The 18,325-nt window shown below is 37.7% G+C and overlaps 1 protein-coding gene across 1 annotated transcript in view; it reads right to left on the reverse strand.

The window, feature by feature from the left end:
• Nucleotides 1–809: 809 nt before the first annotated feature.
• The window catches only part of LOC308658112 (A-kinase anchor protein 9-like), a 113,041-nt gene continuing 95,525 nt past the window's right edge, over nucleotides 810–18,325 (reverse strand). Inside the window, exons 39-46 of the mRNA XM_081310675.1 lie at nucleotides 18,010–18,115; nucleotides 15,990–16,172; nucleotides 14,704–14,904; nucleotides 6,521–6,750; nucleotides 4,325–4,410; nucleotides 3,128–3,257; nucleotides 2,473–2,612; nucleotides 810–1,355 (exon numbers count right to left, since the gene is read on the reverse strand). Of these exons, the coding sequence (XP_081166801.1) occupies nucleotides 1,318–1,355; nucleotides 2,473–2,612; nucleotides 3,128–3,257; nucleotides 4,325–4,410; nucleotides 6,521–6,750; nucleotides 14,704–14,904; nucleotides 15,990–16,172; nucleotides 18,010–18,115 (1,114 nt within the window). The 3' untranslated portion in view covers nucleotides 810–1,317. The remainder of the gene's footprint in view (nucleotides 1,356–2,472; nucleotides 2,613–3,127; nucleotides 3,258–4,324; nucleotides 4,411–6,520; nucleotides 6,751–14,703; nucleotides 14,905–15,989; nucleotides 16,173–18,009; nucleotides 18,116–18,325) is intronic.

Genomic DNA, 18,325 nt, shown 5'->3' on the forward strand with positions numbered 1-18,325 from the left:
TCACACCATTCATGTCTTATACATGTACTTAGGGTAATGATGTCTAACTCATTCCACCATCATTCCTATCCCTCTTGCTCCCTCCTCTCTTTTCCCCTCCCTCCCCTTATGTCCATCTGCTTTTGTCATGTGTCTACAACAAAATAGTCCTGAATGGCAATCATTTTAGCTTCTGGTTCTTACCCACAACTCTCCTCCACTTCCACTAGCTGTTTTAGGATACTTTTGCTATGTTTAGAAATCCTCATACTGAAGCCCAGCTGCTAATATTGAAACTTCCAAGAATGTACAACTCATTACTATGCTTATTTGTGTTGATCTAAATCATAGGACATCAAAATACTCCAGACATCAGCAACAAATACAATTCCTGTTTTAGTGAGTTGCCATGTTATTGGAACACTCTAGATAAAGAAACAACATCTGTGACAGCTTCCCACTCTGAATTGTGTTGGACAGCAGGAATTCTGTTTCATTCTGCTGAAATCTAATTAATAAATTTAGATTATTTGAGCTAAATGATTTTTGTGTCATAGTGGGCCACAGATTGTAAAGACATACTGTTAGATACATGTAACACCAAATGTAATTGAATAAATATGGCTTTTAAGAAATATTATTCTTAGATATAAGTTGATGGAAAGGCAGAGGGAAAACCTTCATAGAAAACCCTAATATACAATTATATGAGGACAACTTTCTGTTTGAATCCTAAGGTCTTGCGTATTTAAGATAAGTAATTTATGAGGATATGCACCAGGAACTATATGGCTCAGTTAAAAATGAAGAAGTTTCAAATACAGTGTGGTGAAAATGGTGAAGTCATTTTTATTTTCAGTGCTTTGACAAAATACCCCATAAAATTCAAAACTTCTACCATTATACAAAAATAGGTGTCTACAAGTGATATCTTCTGTCTTCATCACCAGTAGCAAATATATTAGGCAGAAACATGTAATTTCAGTAGCCTTAAATGAAAAGTGCAGGACACCGAAAGCTACACATTCAGCAGTATCATATCGGCAAAAGTTTAATCTTTTCACCCATTTGATAAATACACAAGGTTTATAATTTAATCATTTAAATTAACATTCTGCAAATATACATGTAATTTAGTGATTATTGTGCATGAATACATACACAATGCTTGTATGTACAAATTCCAGTTTGTTTTCATGTGCAAGAGATCTGATACAATCATAAGCTGTGTTTGTTTTGGTCCCATTAAATATTCACAATATAAAAGCACAAAAGAATCTTCGATTTACAAAAGAGAATTTGTTTAAAATCACTTCAACTTTTGATGTTTTTAAAGTATTATCTTCCCATACCACTATGAAATGTAGTAGTTGAACCTGTAAGAGAAAAACAAGACATTTTGCATGATTTTAAATTAGATTGTTCTATATAAATTAGCTGATATAGATAACAAAAAGATTACTCTTAACTCTCCATCAGAAAAAATGCCCTTTGTTCCTTAAACGTCTTATTTATAGTTCAACTGATTTTTAAAGAGATTTTGACTATACTTATAAGTCATCAAGAGTGGTTCTAAAGCAAGGAATCAAGACTCATGCTAATATAAAGTGTTCTAAAGGTTGAAGTTCTATATATTTTTAGTATATCCTAAAAAATATTTTGGTCTTCAGATTCTGGGTCTTGTGAAATTTGGACGCTTAAAACAAAACAAACCTTTAACCAACAAACTGACTTCAACTATAATAATGAGAGTTTCCTAGTACTACAAGTTACTTGTGTTAAACACATGAATTTTTTGAATTAATGAATGAAGAGATAACTACTAACTCAATCTGATATTAGTCCACAGTTTGTGGGACTAGTAGGAAAAGAGAATCATTAATAAAAGTTAAAAAAAAAACCTGTAAAAGTAGACTGAATACAATTCAAACTAAAATGATTCAAAATCTCTGGATCAGAAGTGAACTAAAGGAAGACAGGGTAAAGAAGTTTTCTCATAATGAATAGAAAATCCACTTCTGTTATCAAGTATGACACTTCAGGTATGTTTTTGAGGAAAGAAAAGTAAAAGATCATTGTTAGGATTTTTTTTTTGGATCACTCTTAAAAGCACCAGGCAGTAGTAGGGATAATGGTTGTACTAAGTGATCAATCCTCTTCCTCACCAGTATCTGTATGCCTCACCACTTTCTACCATGCATTACCTCAGAGCACCTTCCCACATTAGTCTTCAATCATGTATTTTCTATGAGCAATCTACTGAATGAAGAGGTAGTAAGGGAATTATTTTGGGGTGGGCAGGATTTGAGGTGATAAATCATGTCTTGAATACTCTAAAGTTAGTTGCGCTGCTGGTTACACAGTTTAAGCTTTACCTAACTTGGTAAGTGAAGTAGATTTTATTCTAAACAATGAGGGTTAAGGAGTTTCAAAATGAGGAGAGCTGTGGGTCTAGCACTATGGCACTACCAATAAGTGGTTAAACTTAAGCACCTGTCTGTACAGTTCCAAGTCTTCTTTGTAGTGCCTCTAGCCGAGTGATATAATCTGCCAGGGCTCTATCAGGATCATAATTCTGAAGGTGAGAGCACGCTGTGGAACCAGGATTTAAATCAGCTAGGGTGCCTGGAGACCTAAGGATTAAAAGCAATGTACATATACCAAATTACCCGGAAACAATGCAATCACATTACACACCTGCCTCCTCCCCCACCCCCGAAAGGCAGGCCACGTACATATTATATGATCTATATCCCCAATGCTTCTAAGTTTGGGATGGGAAAGAAATTGGTCTTCAATAAATTCAAAGAAGCTAGGGCTTCATGAAAATGCCAAGTATAAACCCTGTCAGTTTGTCAGTAAATGTTGGATATGTAAAAATGCATCTGTCATGCAGACTAACATTTTCTCTAACGGCCAGGGACTTATCAATTTTAATCAACACTTTTTCCAATGTCTAACTATGGCATATAGTAAGCAACATTTGATCAGCTCTGTTTCCGTTAACCTTAGAAACCATTTACAAATTTAAAACCTAGCTTTGATTCTGGGCCATAGGTTAAACAAATTACAACTAAAGATGTCCATCTGCCAAAGTCCTATCAGTGTCCATCTTTCTCTGTTAAATATTAATACATTTAATTCTTACCTATTTTGAAACGGTAAAAGGCACCTAGGAGAATCCAGATCTGATCTTGAGCGGTATGTTGTATGTCTTGGTTCTCCATCTAGCTCTAGTTCATCAGAAGAATGATAAAATGGGTCAGTCTTTTCAGCACCTTAATGTAATGCAAGATGTTAAGAAACAAAGCAAAACACACCAAAAACTAAAAACCAAGCCCTTGAACATTTCTACAAAACAGTATTATACCTTGTGTATATAGTGTATTATACCATGCTGTCTTACTTATAATAATAATTTTCAATTATTCTTGCTAAAGAAGAGAACAGTACAGATAAAACTTAAGCTTTCAATATTGTTATTGAAATTGAGTATTTCTGATATCTGAACTATGCTTCAAAGAAAAACTACTGAATTGGAGTATTTTATTTCTAAAAGACCTCAATCTTAGGGTTTCTGAATGTGTTATCATTTGGGGGAAAAGATAATGTGGATAAGAAAAATTAGACTAATGTAACCAGATCCTTTATGACTCCACTCTCCTTTTATAGGAAAAAAAATGCAATCAAGATTTGCTAATTTTTGGTATGACACAGATAAAAATTTCTCAGTGCAAGCATTTATATTTCAAAATACTTTCATGGAAATTTCCCTTTTCTCTGTACTCTGTGCTCTCCCGCTTTTGACCTCATCCTTATATCCCAAATGTTCAAGCCCTAATGTTCTTTCTACTTCATTCTAGGTGTAGAGAGAAGGAATTTTAACTGTTCTTATTTTTATACAATGTAGTAGTAAACTCAAATGATTCGAGTGTTATTAGATCATGAAAACTTCAAACCATAACCGTTTTACATGACTAATAGCTATTCTCTCTTGAACCCAGAGCCTTAAGTGCCCCTACTGGGCAGCACTACTGGGTAATCTGGGACAAATACCATGTGTTTTCCAGTGCTCAATTTTTCCATCTGTAAAGTGAGAATAATAGTAATTGTGATTACATCAAATTGGCAGAATATATGAAAAAAGCAGGGCTTAGTGTAGACCAGTGCCCACAAAAACCAGCAATTCTTATTCTCTTTAAAACAATGAAGTCCCTAGCCTTGTTAGTAATAAGGTCCTTTATCTTTGGAAAACACTGGCTCCAGAATTTGCTATTTGGAAGATATTACATTTTCAATAATTTTAGAGGGCTGTAAATGTAGAAAAATGCTATTTTGACTTTACCTGGATTCAGTTCAAAGCCATCCCTGTTAACATTGGTGGAACCAGAACCTGTGACTTGCTGCCACCGTTGAACCAAAATTTTCATTCTAAAAAAAAGATTCCAAGATAAGAAATCACAGCATATCTATAAAGATCATAAAATATACCGTCTACAAAAATCATTTAAATATGAACACAAGATCAGATTTCAACATAATCACAATTTCCTAATCCAAAACTATGTACATGCGCTTGGGTGGATGGCAAAATTAACTGGAACAGAAGCACACAGTTGTAAGCTCCCCTCACCTCATTTTCAAGGGGAAGCAGAGGTCTTTGGTGTTGCCAGAATCAGGTTCTAGCTTTACGGATTAATGAGACAGGAAGAGATGGAGGGCAAAAAATACACAGAAAGAAAGTAGCTGCAGGAAACAGAACAGTGGATGAAAGGTAGATGAGAGGAAAAAAGAATAAAAGGACCCATAAGAGGGAGCTGGGAAAGCTGGAGGATGGGTGAGGCCATGTGACCAGGAACAAAAAACAATGCTGGCTTTAAATGAATGGGGTATTAATGTCATCATATAGCTGCATTAGGTTTGCTGCATGGCCCATCTTGGCTTAGAGAGCTTTCTGGAGTGCCAGGGCTCTCTCAGGATCATAATTCTGAAGGTGAGAGCACACTGTGGAACCAGTCTGTTTCAAGACTCAATTTTAAGAGTCAAAATATAAGTCTCCCCAAATTCCTCTAATCAAAATGACTTGTCTAACTCCTGAGACTTCACATGAGTGTCTCCTAAGTTCTGTGTATATGGCCCTTCCCCAACAGAAAGTGAGCTGTCTTTGGATTTTAGGCAGGTATTACATCTTTTTCATCAATGTATCTGCCAGTGCTTACCCTTTGTTTGCCAGACACAAGGTGACGTTGGGAATGAGAAGTGGGAAAGGAGAAACTGGAGTGTGAGACTACAATAAGAAGAAGAGGCAGGCACAGTGGAAGACAAACAGGCCAGACTTGAGCTGTTTTTAGAGAGCCAGCATGGGTGCAATAGAGAGACCAGGCTAATTGTCCCTACTGGGTTTATAACCCCTCCTTGTCCCATTTTTTTCATTTGTGAACTGACATTTGGAACTAAGGAAACTCAAGTTTCCAGTTTAAAAACACAGAAACAAAAGCAAAACTCATATTTTTCAGAAGAAAAAAAAAAAGAGCAAAATCCTTTGAAGAAGCATCAAATGTGACCTGGCAAGAACTACTTTAAGAAACAAAATTCCTTTGGGACTCTGCTGAGTTTCAGAGAAATAAAAAGGAGGGTACACATGGAGAAGCCTAAGTGTCTGAGTGATCTTTTTAAAATTTATTTTATTTTTTTAGTTGTAGATGGACACAAACCTTTATTTTTATGTGGTGCTGGGGATCAAACCCAGTGCCTCACACATGCTAGCCAAGCGCCCTACCACTGAGCCTCAGCCCCAGCCCCTGATTATCTTATCTACTAGTTAAGAGGACAGTAGTGGTTCATGACTACAAGGTAGTTTCAACCACATATGGAATGAATGCCAAAGTTCCTAGCTTGTAACTACTAGGAAAAGAGTGACAAAAGCACTAGCAGAATCCCTGAAGGCCAACCTTGGACTTGAATGCAGAGGTAGAACAGGGCTTTCCAGAGTTGGGTAAAAAACAGATTATTTTAGTAGGAAAGGAAGACAGATGTATGTTGGCCTGAGGTGTGATTTTTCAAAAAAAACTTTTCCTTTTTATGATCTCTCTTATGTCTATGTATGTATAAGCTAGTTCATGGGTCTATTCAAATTAAAAAATGACAATTGGACTGGATATGCCAGCTTGAGTCACCAGCTGCATGTAGCTAAGCAGGCCCTTTCCAAAGGGTATATTTACACAGTACAGAATAAAGAATCCTTGCTAAAAGGATGAAAACCCAGAGAGAAATTTATATTTTAGGGATGGCAAAGAAATACTATACAAACTTTTTTTTTCCTCCCTATGGTACTGGAGATTAAATCCAGAACTGCTCTACCACTGAGCCATATCCCCAACCTCTTTTGCTTTTTATTTTGACATAGTGTCTCAATAGGTTGCTGAGACTGGCCTCAAACTTGCAATGCTCCTGCCTTAGCCTTCTGAGTAGCTAGAATTACAGGACAAATATCCTTTTAGAGGGTCTCTGAATAAAATCAATTTTCTTTCAAAAACTTTACCGTGAAATTGCAATGGACACTCTGACAGCTGAACGAAATCTGGATAAGCCCTTTGGGCGGCTGATGAACTCCAGATTGGTGAAGGCTGGCTGACCCCCCATCCGGGCAAGCAGCGTTATGGTGGCATCCTCACATTCTTGGAATTCACCCAATAATTGCAGCAGGTATTTCTTCTGATGAATGAGAGCTTTTCGAAAACTTTCTGCCCTCAAGTATTTACCATAAGTCCTCTACATTTAAAGAAGGGAAGAACATAAAGTCATTATTAAGAAGTCATTCAGATGTTGAGAGGGGAAGATGGCGGCGGGAAGTGAGTAAGCCGCTCCGTGCTCCGCGCCGCCGCATCTGAAAAGATGAGGTAAAGATCATTAAAGGAGATCTGTCAATAAAGACCCAGCACCGTGTCAAGAAAGGGGCCTAGGTGGAGTGAATCCGCCACGACTCCAGCCAAGGTGGAGTGAGTCCACCATGACTTCAGCGCGAGCAGTAAGGCTGCAGCCCGAGCTGCCCGGCTCCCTCGGCCCCTTCTCCTTCTCCTCTCCGCCTTTCCGCTTTGCTTCTCCCCAGCTGTCTCTCCTCCCACGCTCAGTCCCTAAATCTAGATCTCAATTTCTTTCCCCCACCCCGCCCGCACTCCTGCGTGTCCGGTACCGGCCCACGTATCCCCGAGGTGCTGCCTCCCCTCCCCCAGCCCGCACCCCCTCCCCGGGTGTCCCGAAGGCCACAGCTGAGCCGCCACCGCGCCGTCGCCGCCACCTCCCGCGGAGCACCATAGAGCAGACTCTTCACCGTGCGAGTGAGCTGCCGAGTTAAATGAAACAGCTGATAAGATGAGTGACAATTTAAAATCTAAGTGATCCAACATGGCGGCGGACGCGGAGAGATCAAGTCTCTAACCCCTTCAGCTGCGTGAGCATAGGGAGAAGTAAAATGTCAAAATACTGTTCGCTCAGGACCACTATGCACTGTTGAGCTGAAGGGGATCCCGGGCGAACAGTCTGCCCCTCTCAGAACACACCGAGCCCGGATTGGGCTGCAGTCTAGTTCTGGTTCGCATGCTTCTAGTGACTCAGCACTAATGATCCCGCTGAAATAACTAGTCGGCCCACCTGAACTCACAGAGGTAAAAGCCAACTGAGCAGGATAGTCAGACCCAGGGTATCCCTCTGCTGACAACAGAGGTCCCTTGCACCAGCTACCAGGGGAGTTGCTACCTGAGGGCAAACAAATTCGCTGGGGGTCCTCAGCCCCAAGCCCTACAAACTTAGGGTCTGAGGGAGGCAAACAGAAAGGGTGTGCCCAGGCATCCATGGAAACAGGGCTCCCAGGAGCAGCAGACCCGGCGTGTAGCCAGTATTGTGGCGAGCTTCACAGGTGAGCGGGGCCTGGCTTGAGGAACCACAAGAGAAGGCCCTAGGCACTCAGGATTGGAGACCCGCACAGTCTGGGAAGAAGAGCTGAGGAACAGTGATTGGTTCCCACCCATCAAGAAGAGAAGCCTGGCCCAGTTCCCACCTACTGGAAGAGAAGTTAATTGAGCTCTATGACTGCATTTAATATTATTATTATTATTATTATTTTTTAATGATTATTATTGGTATTTTTTTTAAATTTTATTTTCACTTTTTGTTGTTGATGTTGTTGTTGCTCTTCAACTTTCTTATTAATGGTTTCAATTTTTTAAATTCTTTTTATTTTATTATTATTACTATTATTTTTTAAACTTTAATTTCCATTTGTTTATTATCATTATAATTTTTTTTTTGGTTTTAAATTTTTATTTTTTCATTTTTTCTTTCTTTCTTTTCACTTTTTTCTTTTGTCTTTTCATTTCTTTTCAATTTTCTTATTCCCCCTTTCTTGAATTCTACCTGCCTACACTCACTCTCTTTAGTGACTTCTTCCCTTCCCTTCTAATACCTCTGCTCCCAAGCATCAAATAAATTTATAAGAGTAAACAGTAACTCAGCAGTCAAACAGAACAAGAAGTATCATGAGCATAAAAAAGCAAGGAAGAAAAGGAGTACAAACAATGAAGGACAGCCTAAATATTCAGGAGGACCTGGAGTCATCATAAAAATGGCCATATAAAGAACTCAAGGAACACCTTAGACAGACGGAAAGGAACCTTAAAGATCACATTGAAAATGAATTACATAAACAGATAAAAGAAGAAGTTAAACATCTTTATCAGGAGATAGAGATTATAAAAAAAAATCAAACAATAATTCTAGAAATGAAGGAAATGATAAACCAAATTAAAAACTCAATCGAGAGTATCACTAACAGAGTGGAGCAAGTAGAAGCCAGAACGTCAGATAATGAAGACAAAATATATCATCTTGAAAAGAGTCTAGCCAACTCAGATAGGCTGGTAAAAAATCACGAGAAAAACATCCAAGAGATTTGGGATAACTTAAAAAACCCAAACTTACGAGTCATTGGGATAGAGGAAGTCACAGAGATTCATGCCAAGGGAATGAGTAACTTGCTGAATGAAATAATTACAGAAAACTTTCCAGAAATAAAAAAGGAAACAGATATACAAATTGTAGATGCATACAGGACACCGAGCACACAAAATCACAGTAGACCAACGCCAAGACACATTGTTATGAAGATATCCAATATACAGAACAAAGAGAAAATATTAAAAGCTACAAGAGAAAAGAGGCAGATTACATTTAGGGGTAAACCAATAAGGTTAACAACGGATTTTTCATCACAGACGCTGAAAGCGAGAAGATCCTGGAACAACGTATTTCAAACACTGAAAGACAATGGATGCCAACCAAGAATTCTGTATCCAGGAAAATTAAGCTTCAGATATTACAACAAAATAAAAATCTTTCATGATAAACAAAAGCTAAAAGAATTTGTAGCCAGAAAACCAGCATTGCAAAGCGTCTTGAGCAAAACTCTACACAAGGAAGAAATGAAAAACAATAACCAAAACCATCAGCGGGAAGTGCCTCGGTAAAGACAGAGGACGGGGGGAAAGATAATCATGGAGAAACAAACTAAATTTTTTTTAAAAAAAGGATAAATAATCAAACATGGATGGAAGTACAAACCATATATCAATAGTAACTCTAAACGTTAATGGCTTAAACTCTCCAATAAAGCGACATAGGCTAGTAACATGGATTAAAAAAACAAATCCAACAATATGCTGCCTCCAGGAGACAATCTGATTGGAAAAGACATACACAGGCTCAAGGTAAAAGGTTGGGAAAAAATATACCATGCACACGGTCCTCGTAAGCAAGCAGGGGTGGCCATTCTCATATCGAATAAAATCAACTTCAAGACTAAGTTAATCAAAAGGGATAAGGAAGGACATTATATACTGTTAAAAGGAACCATTCACCAAGAAGACATAACAATTATCAATATCTATGCACCAAATAATGGCGCTGCGACGTTCATAAAACAAACTCTCCTCAAGTTCAAGAATCATATAGACCACAACACAATAATTATGGGTGACTTCTACACACCTCTCTCACTATTGGACAGATCCTCCAAACAAAAGTTGAATAAAGAAACTATTGACCTCAATATCACAATCAATAACCTAGACTTAACTGACATATATAGAATATATCAACCATCATCAAGTGGATATACTTTTTTCTCAGCAGCACATGGAACCTTCTCAAAAATAGATCATATATTATGCCATAGGGCAACCCTCAGTAAATATAAAGGGGTAGAGATAATACCATGCACTTTATCAGATCATAATGGAATGAAACTGGAAATCAATGATAAAAGAAGGAAGGAAAAATCCTACATCACATGGACAATGAACAATACGTTACTGAATGATCAATGGGTTACAGAAGACATAAAGGAGGAAATCAAAAAATTCTTAGAGATAAATGAAAATACAGACACAACATATCGGAATCTATGGGACATAATGAAAGCAGTTTTAAGAGGGAAATTCATCGCCTGGAGGTCATTCCTCAAAAAAAGGAAAAACCAACAAATAAATGAGCTCACACTTCATCTCAAAGCCCTAGAAAAGGAAGAGCAAAACAACAGCAAATGTAGCAGAAGGCAAGAATTAATTAAAATCAGAGCAGAAATCAATGAAATTGAAACAAAAGAAACTACTGAAAAAATTAACAAAACAAAAAGTTGGTTCTTCGAAAAAATAAATAAGATCGACAGACCCCTAGCCATGCTAACGAAGAGAAGAAGAGAGAGAACTCAAATTACTAACATAAGGGATGAAAAAGGCAATATTACAACAGACGCTTCAGAAATACAGAAGACAATTAGAAATTATTTTGAAAACCTATCTTCCAATAAAATAGAAGATAGTGAAGACATCGATAAATTCCTTAAGTCATATGATTTGCCCAGACTGAGTCAGGAGGATACTCACAACTTAAACAGACCAATATCAATAGATGAAATAGAAGAAGCAATCAAAAGACTTCCAACCAAGAAAAGCCCAGGACCAGATGGGTATACAGCAGAGTTTTACAAAACCTTTAAAGAAGAATTAATACCAATACTTTTCAAGTTATTTCAGGAAATAGAAAAAGAGGGAGCTCTGCCAAATTCATTCTATGAGGCCAACATCACCCTGATTCCGAAACCAAAGACACCTCAAAGAAAGAAAACTACAGACCAATATCTCTGATGAACCTAGATGCAAAAATCCTCAATAAAATTCTGGCGAATCGGATACAAAGGCACATCAAAAAAATTGTGCACCATGATCAAGTAGGATTCATCCCTGGGATGCAAGGATGGTTCAATATATGGAAATCAATAAATGTTTTTCACCACATCAATAGACTTAAAGATAAGAACCATAGGATCATCTCGATAGATGCAGAGAAAGCATTTGACAAAGTACAGCATCCCTTTATGCTCAAAACATTAGAAAAACTAGGGATGATAACAAGAACTTACCTCAACATTGTAAAAGCTATCTATGCTAAGCCTCAGGCTAGCATCATTCTGAATGGAGAAAAATTGAAGGCATTCCCTCTAAAATCTGGAACAAGACAGAGATGCCCCCTATCACCACTTCTATTCAATATAGTTCTCGAAACACTGGCCACAGCAATTAGACAGACGAAAGAAATTAAAGGCATAAAAATAGGAAAAGAAGAACTTAAATTATCACTATTTGCGGATGACATGATTCTATACCTAGAAGACCCAAAAGGGTCTACAAAAAAACTACTAGAACTAATAAATGAATTCAGCAAAGTGGCAGGATATAAAATCAACACACATAAATCAAAGGCATTTCTGTATATCAGCGACAAAACTTCTGAAACGAAAATGAGGAAAAACACTCCATTCACAATATCCTCAAAAAAATAAAATACTTGGGAATCAACCTAACAAAAGAGGTGAAAGACCTATACAATGAAAACTACAGAACCCTAAAGAGAGAAATAGAAGAGGATCTTAGAAGATGGAAAAATATACCTTGTTCATGGATAGGCAGAACATCATCAAAATGGCGATATTACCAAAAGTTCTCTATAGGTTTAATGCAATGCCAATCAAAATCCCAATGGCATTTCTTGTAGAAATAGATAAAGCAATCGTGAAATTCATATGGAAAAATAAAAGACCCAGAATAGCAAAAAGAATTCTAAGCAGGAAGTGTGAATCAGGTGGTATAGCGATACCAGATTTCAAACTATATTACAGAGCAATAGTAATAAAAACAGCATGGTACTGGTACCAGAACAGGCGGGTGGACCAATGGTACAGAATAGAGGACACAGAGACTAATCCACAAAGCTACAACTATCTTATATTTGATAAAGGAGCTAAAAACATGCAATGGAGAAAGGATAGCATCTTCAACAAATGGTGTTGGGAAAACTGGAAATCCATATGCAACAAAATGAAACTGAATCCCCTCCTCTCGCCATGCACAAAAGTCAACTCAAAGTGGATCAAGGAGCTAGATATCAAATCAGAGACTCTCCGTCTGATAGAAGAAAAAGTAGGCTCCGATCTACAGATTGTGGGGTCGGGCTCAAAATTCCTTAATAGGACACCCATAGCACAAGAGTTAACAACAAGAATCAACAAATGGGACTTTCTTAAACTGAAAAGTTTTTTCTCAGCAAGAGAAACAATAAGAGAGGTAAATAGGGAGCCTACATCCTGGGAACAAATTTTTACTCCTCACACTTCAGATAGAGCCCTAATATCCAGAGTATACAAAGAACTCAAAAAATTAGACAATAAGAAAACAAATAACCCAATCAACAAATGGGCCAAGGACATGAACAAACACTTCACAGAGGAGGACATACAATCAATCAACAAGTACATGAAAAAATGCTCACCATCTCTAGCAGTCAAGGAAATGCAAATCAAAACCACCCTAAGATACCACCTCACCCCAGTAAGATTGGCAGCCATGATGAAGTCAAACAACAATGAGTGCTGGCGAGGATGTGGGGAAAAGGGTACTCTTGTACACTGCTGGTGGGACTGCAAACGGTTGCGGCCAATTTGGAAAGCAGTATGGAGATTCCTGGGAAAGCTGGGAATGGAACCACCATTTGACCCAGCTATTGCCCTTCTCGGACTATTTGCTGAAGACCTTAAAAGAGCACACTACAGGGATACTGCCACATCGATGTTCATAGCAGCACAATTCACAATTGCTAGACTGTGGAATCAACCCAGATGCCCTTCAATAGATGAATGGATAAAAAAAATGTGGCATTTATACACCATGGAGTATTACGCAGCACTAAAAAATGACAAAATCACGGAATTTGCAGGGAAATGGATGGCACTAGAGCAGAGTATGCTTAGTGAAGCTAGCCAATCCCTAAAAAACAAATACCAAATGTCTTCTTTGATATAATGAGAGCAACTAAGAACAGAACAGGGAGGAAGAGCAGGAAGAAAAGATTAACATTAAACAGAGTCATGAGGTGGGAGGGAAAGGGAGAAAAAAAGGGAAATCACATGGAAATGGAGAGAGCCCCTCATTGTTATACAAAATTACATATAAGAGGTTATGGTGGGAATGGGATAACAAACATGGAGGGAAATGAATTACAGTAGATGGGGTAGAGAGAGAAGATGGGAGGGGAGGGGAAGGGGGATAGTAGAGGTTAGGAAAGGTAGCAGAATACAACAGTCACTAATATGGCAGTATGTAAAAATGTGATGTGTAACCGATGTGATTCTGCAATCTGTATTTGGGGTAAAAATGGGAGTTCATAACCCACTTGATTCTAATGTATGAAATATGATATGTCAAGAGCTTTGTAATGTTGTGAGCAACCAATAAAAAAAATTGTTCAAATTCAAAGTGTTCTCTAGGGGATGATTATTACCTAGATTAAAAAAAAAAAGCAGTTGTAGGATGGCAGGTACTGTTTTTAGCTTCATCAGCAATGTTGAAGGTTAATGTAACTTTAACCATTATAACTTTGCCACTTTGTAGTCAATGGTGTGTAAATACTAACCTTATAGTTATGGTATTAGTTTGAGTTTTAGCTCCTGTTCATGATATTATCGTAAATATTTTTGTCCTCCTATTATCATTTGTGTTTTCTTATGTATAGAGCTATCCTTTTCATCTGAGAATTAAAATTTCATGGAGCTATTTTATTATTGTGGTCACTCATCTATTTAATTTTTTAAATAAGCCAATTATTCTGTTACTGTATGAGTCATAAATTTGTGTTTACTCCATAATCAGAATAAGTATTCCCAATACTTTTCTCTTTATTTTGGATTTTACATTAAGTGATTAAGGTAGTTTTACTACAATATTAATCTCTACACATTGGAGAGGCTACTCCAAGGGCTTCCCATCTTAGGGCACAATGTTCTTACACTGACGGTAGCAGTATGTTTGTGAGGAATTGAAAAGACAACAGTACTATTTGTCTATTGAGATAGAAACTGTGGGCGGAAGGACAACCAGCTCTGGGTGTTGACACCGTGACAATTAATTGAGCTTAAGCTGTTACCAGTCCTCCCAGAAGAGGCATGCCTCTTCACAAACATTCTGTGAAATGCTAGAGACCTTGCAATCACAACACACTGAATGGCCTCCAGAGACAACCTGAGCGCCACCCACATTTCTTTAGTCTGTTTGGGTAAGGGCAGAGAGATGAAAAAAGGCAAAAATGGAGGACTCTCATTAGAAGGAAGATGTCACCTACCTTTAATGAGACATTTTCAGAATCAGTGTTCAGATTCTGAAGTAAAGTGTCTTTTCTCAGTTCAGCTTTCAGTTTATATACCTCAGCTTCCGTTTTTTTTAAGGTTTTCTGAAGAGCTGATTTTTCTCTGTTCCATATTTCTTTTTCAGAAGCAATAATGGCTTCAAGGTTGGCATCACCACAGAATAAAAACCTAGAAGACTGAAGAAACAACAGCCTACTTACATAATTTCCTGCCCTTGTTGGTGGTACCAGGGCTTGAACCCAGAGGCACTCTACCACTTTAATCATGTCCCTAGCCATTTATATTTTGTTTTGAGAAGGGTCTAAGATGCTGAGGATGGCCTCAAACTTGTAATCCTCTTGTCTCAGTCTCTGAATTACTAGCATTATAGGTGTGTGCCACTGTGCCCAACTACTTACATAAAGAATACATCTCTGAAGAAAAAGCTGAATTAAAGATATTAAAAGTATCCCTATCATGGATATCTAGTCTTAGTTTTCATCCTCAAAGTCAATCTCAGCTGGCATTAAAAAATATTTACTAACTCCAAGTATATGGTCATTTTGCTGAGTAGATTAGCTTTACCCTTAAAAGTAAAAGGTGAAAGCCTAGCCACAGAAAAGGTTTATCAGATCTAGCAGAGCTTTCACTAAAAATGTTGAGAGACTTAAGAGATGGACACGGGGGTCCAAATGTGGAGCCCTTACTAGAGAAGTAGAGATTATAAAGAAAAAAAATAACCCAGTACAAAGAAGGGAAGTGGTTTCCTATGGAAGCCATGAAGAGATGTTATCATCCATTTGACTGTATGCTTGTCTTACCGTTTCTTCCTATTTTTATACTGGGTAATTATAGAAACCAACCAGCAATTTATTCTGTAGGTTTTAAAAAAATGGAAACATTTAAATTCCCAGAGTGGTTTATCAAACTGAAATATATAATTTCAAAGCATCTTCCACTTGAGTCATAAACACAGTAAGTGGTAAATAATGAAGACAACAGTGAGGATTCACATTTGAACATTTCTCTACACATGTCTGCTGACAGTCAATACTGTATCTGTCTTTGGACATTCATAGACATAGACTGGATTATGACTTTAGGTCAGTTTTCTCAGAGTGTGGTACAGAGACAGCTCCCTCAACAAAATAATAGCTATTAATATTACAGTCATCCCTATAAAAATTTCCACAGATCCTCCTACACATCTGACCTGATGCTTTTACAATCAAAATTAGATAGCAGAAATTGTAACTTGGCACTGCTTCTGAAAATGACGTACATAATCTCCACCAGTTCCTGTCTGTTGACAGCGCCTCAACTGCTCTTCCATCTTCACAACCACATTCCTCAAATTATTCTTTTCTTCAGTCAGTTGGTTGACATATCCTGTCAGTTCAGTATTTTGTCTGAGTAGTCTTTCAGTCAATGAACACCCAGAAGTACCTGGTAATACTAAGGTAGGCTGAAAAAATAAAATGGATGTAAGATCACACAAGCACAAATATATGTGAAAATGTGTTGAGGCACTGAAAGCAACAGATTTCACAAACTGTTGCTTGGTTAAATCATAGAAATTTAGCAAGCAAGAAAAAAATCTAGTAAACAGAAGGAAAGGCACATATAAAAGCTCAAAGGTTTATGCAAGAGTATATTGCTTTTAGGGAGCTGTAAATTGCTTGGTAAGGCTAGAGAGTAAAAGCTGCTTCACTTATGAATAACAGACATAAATGAGGGCAATGGAGAGTCTTTGTGAGCCATGAAAGGTTTTCATCAGGAGCTTGCCACAAATTTCCTTTGGTAGCTATGTGCACAGTAAAGTAAATTAGGGTAGACACAATATCCAAGTGTTAGGCAAACTCCTCCAGAGAGAGAGAGAGAGAGAGACAGAGAGACAGAGAGACAGAGCGAGAGACAGAGAGAAGAAGGAGGAGGAGGAGGAGGGGAGGGGGAGGGGGGAGGAGGAAGGGAGGGAGGGAGAGAAGTTTTTAATATTTATTTTTTTAGTTTTCAGTGGACACAACATCTTTATTTTATTTTATTTTTATGTGGTGCTAAGGATTGAACCCAGTGCCCCGCGCTTCATGCGCGTGTTACCCCTTGAGCCACATCCCCAGCCCCGGGCAAATGGGATGGATATTTAAGGAGGTAGAAGACATAGAACTTAGTGACTGCTTAGATGTACAGGTCAAGGGTGAAGGAAAACAGTGCATGGTGACTTGGGTTTTATACTGGGTGATGCCATGACCAGAAAGGGGGTCTAGGGCATGAGGGAGAAAGGGAAGATGATGTTCAATTTGGAATGTGCCTGGGAATTTCCTAAGACACTATTGGGTATATTTCTTCTTTTTTTTAATATTGATTTTTTAGTTGTAGTTGGACACAATACCTTTGTTTTATTATTTTTATGTGGGGCTGAGGATTGAACACAGGGCCTTGCACAGCACTAGGCAAGTGCTCCTCTACTGAGCCACAACCCCAGCCCTGGGGTATACTTCTTAAAGAAAAGGTGTTAATAATTAAATGGACTTGGAGTCCAGGTCAAAGGTCTATAATGGAGCTACTGTCTACTTGACAATAATCTTCAATGAGGGTAAGATTTCTGTCAAATTTGTTCATTGTATCCCTAGGACTTAGTATAGTACATGGCATATAGTAGGTGCTCAATATAAAATATATTATCACTTGGTAAGTCTAGTGAGCACTCAGGTTATGGGAATGATAAACATGAATAGATAAAAACATGAAAAATGACAGAAGAGGAATGTATGAAAGAAACCGATAAAGAAGCAGATGAAAAATACTGACATAAAAGGCAAGAAAAGAGAAGGGTTCAAGAAGGTGGAAGACACTGAAAATGTCAAATTCTACAAAGTCAAGAAAGAAAGGGAGTGAGGAGATTTACCAGATTAGTCACTTGTGAAGACACTGGTAGGATTCTGCAGGTGGTTTTATGGAGTGGTGAGGGTACATCTCAGACTGCTCTTTCAAAAAGCCTGGTCTCTTAAAAAGAGGCCAATGTAACTTGGCAAATGTTATATTTAAAATTTAATAAAAGATCAAAATGCTTATATAGCATATACTGCCAGTTTCAAATGATTCATATATATATATATATTTAAGATGTTGATGGATCTTTATTTTATTCATTCATTTACATGCTGTGCTGAGAATCAAACCCAGTGTCTGACATATGCTAGGCAAGCTCTCTACAACTGAGCCACAACTTCAGCCCCATGATTCATAATTTCTATTAAATCTTTGCTGTTTATATTTTACAGAGTTTTAATTAAAAGTCTTACCTCTTCACCTGGTTGGTGAGTTAATTTCTGTAGTTGTAAAGTAATTTCATCAATAGTTTCCTGTGCCCAAATGAAAGCTTCATCATCTGCTGTTTCAAACTGTAGTCTTCAAAGAAAAGACAAAGTCAATACAGACCTCCTCAGGGATGTTACTAACACAAACACCACAGATTAGGGGACACACTGCTTTGCTTATCACTTGTTCCTTAGGCTAAGTGTTCTCTTTTCCTGGGTTAAGTGTTAAGGTATTTTCAGACATATGGGCTATTTTTAAAGAATGATGTTTCCTAATGTAATTATGCATCATCTTTAAAAT

This window comes from Spermophilus citellus, assembly GCF_964194105.1.
Source record: "Spermophilus citellus genome assembly, chromosome: 10".
Lineage (NCBI taxonomy): Eukaryota > Metazoa > Chordata > Mammalia > Rodentia > Sciuridae > Spermophilus > Spermophilus citellus.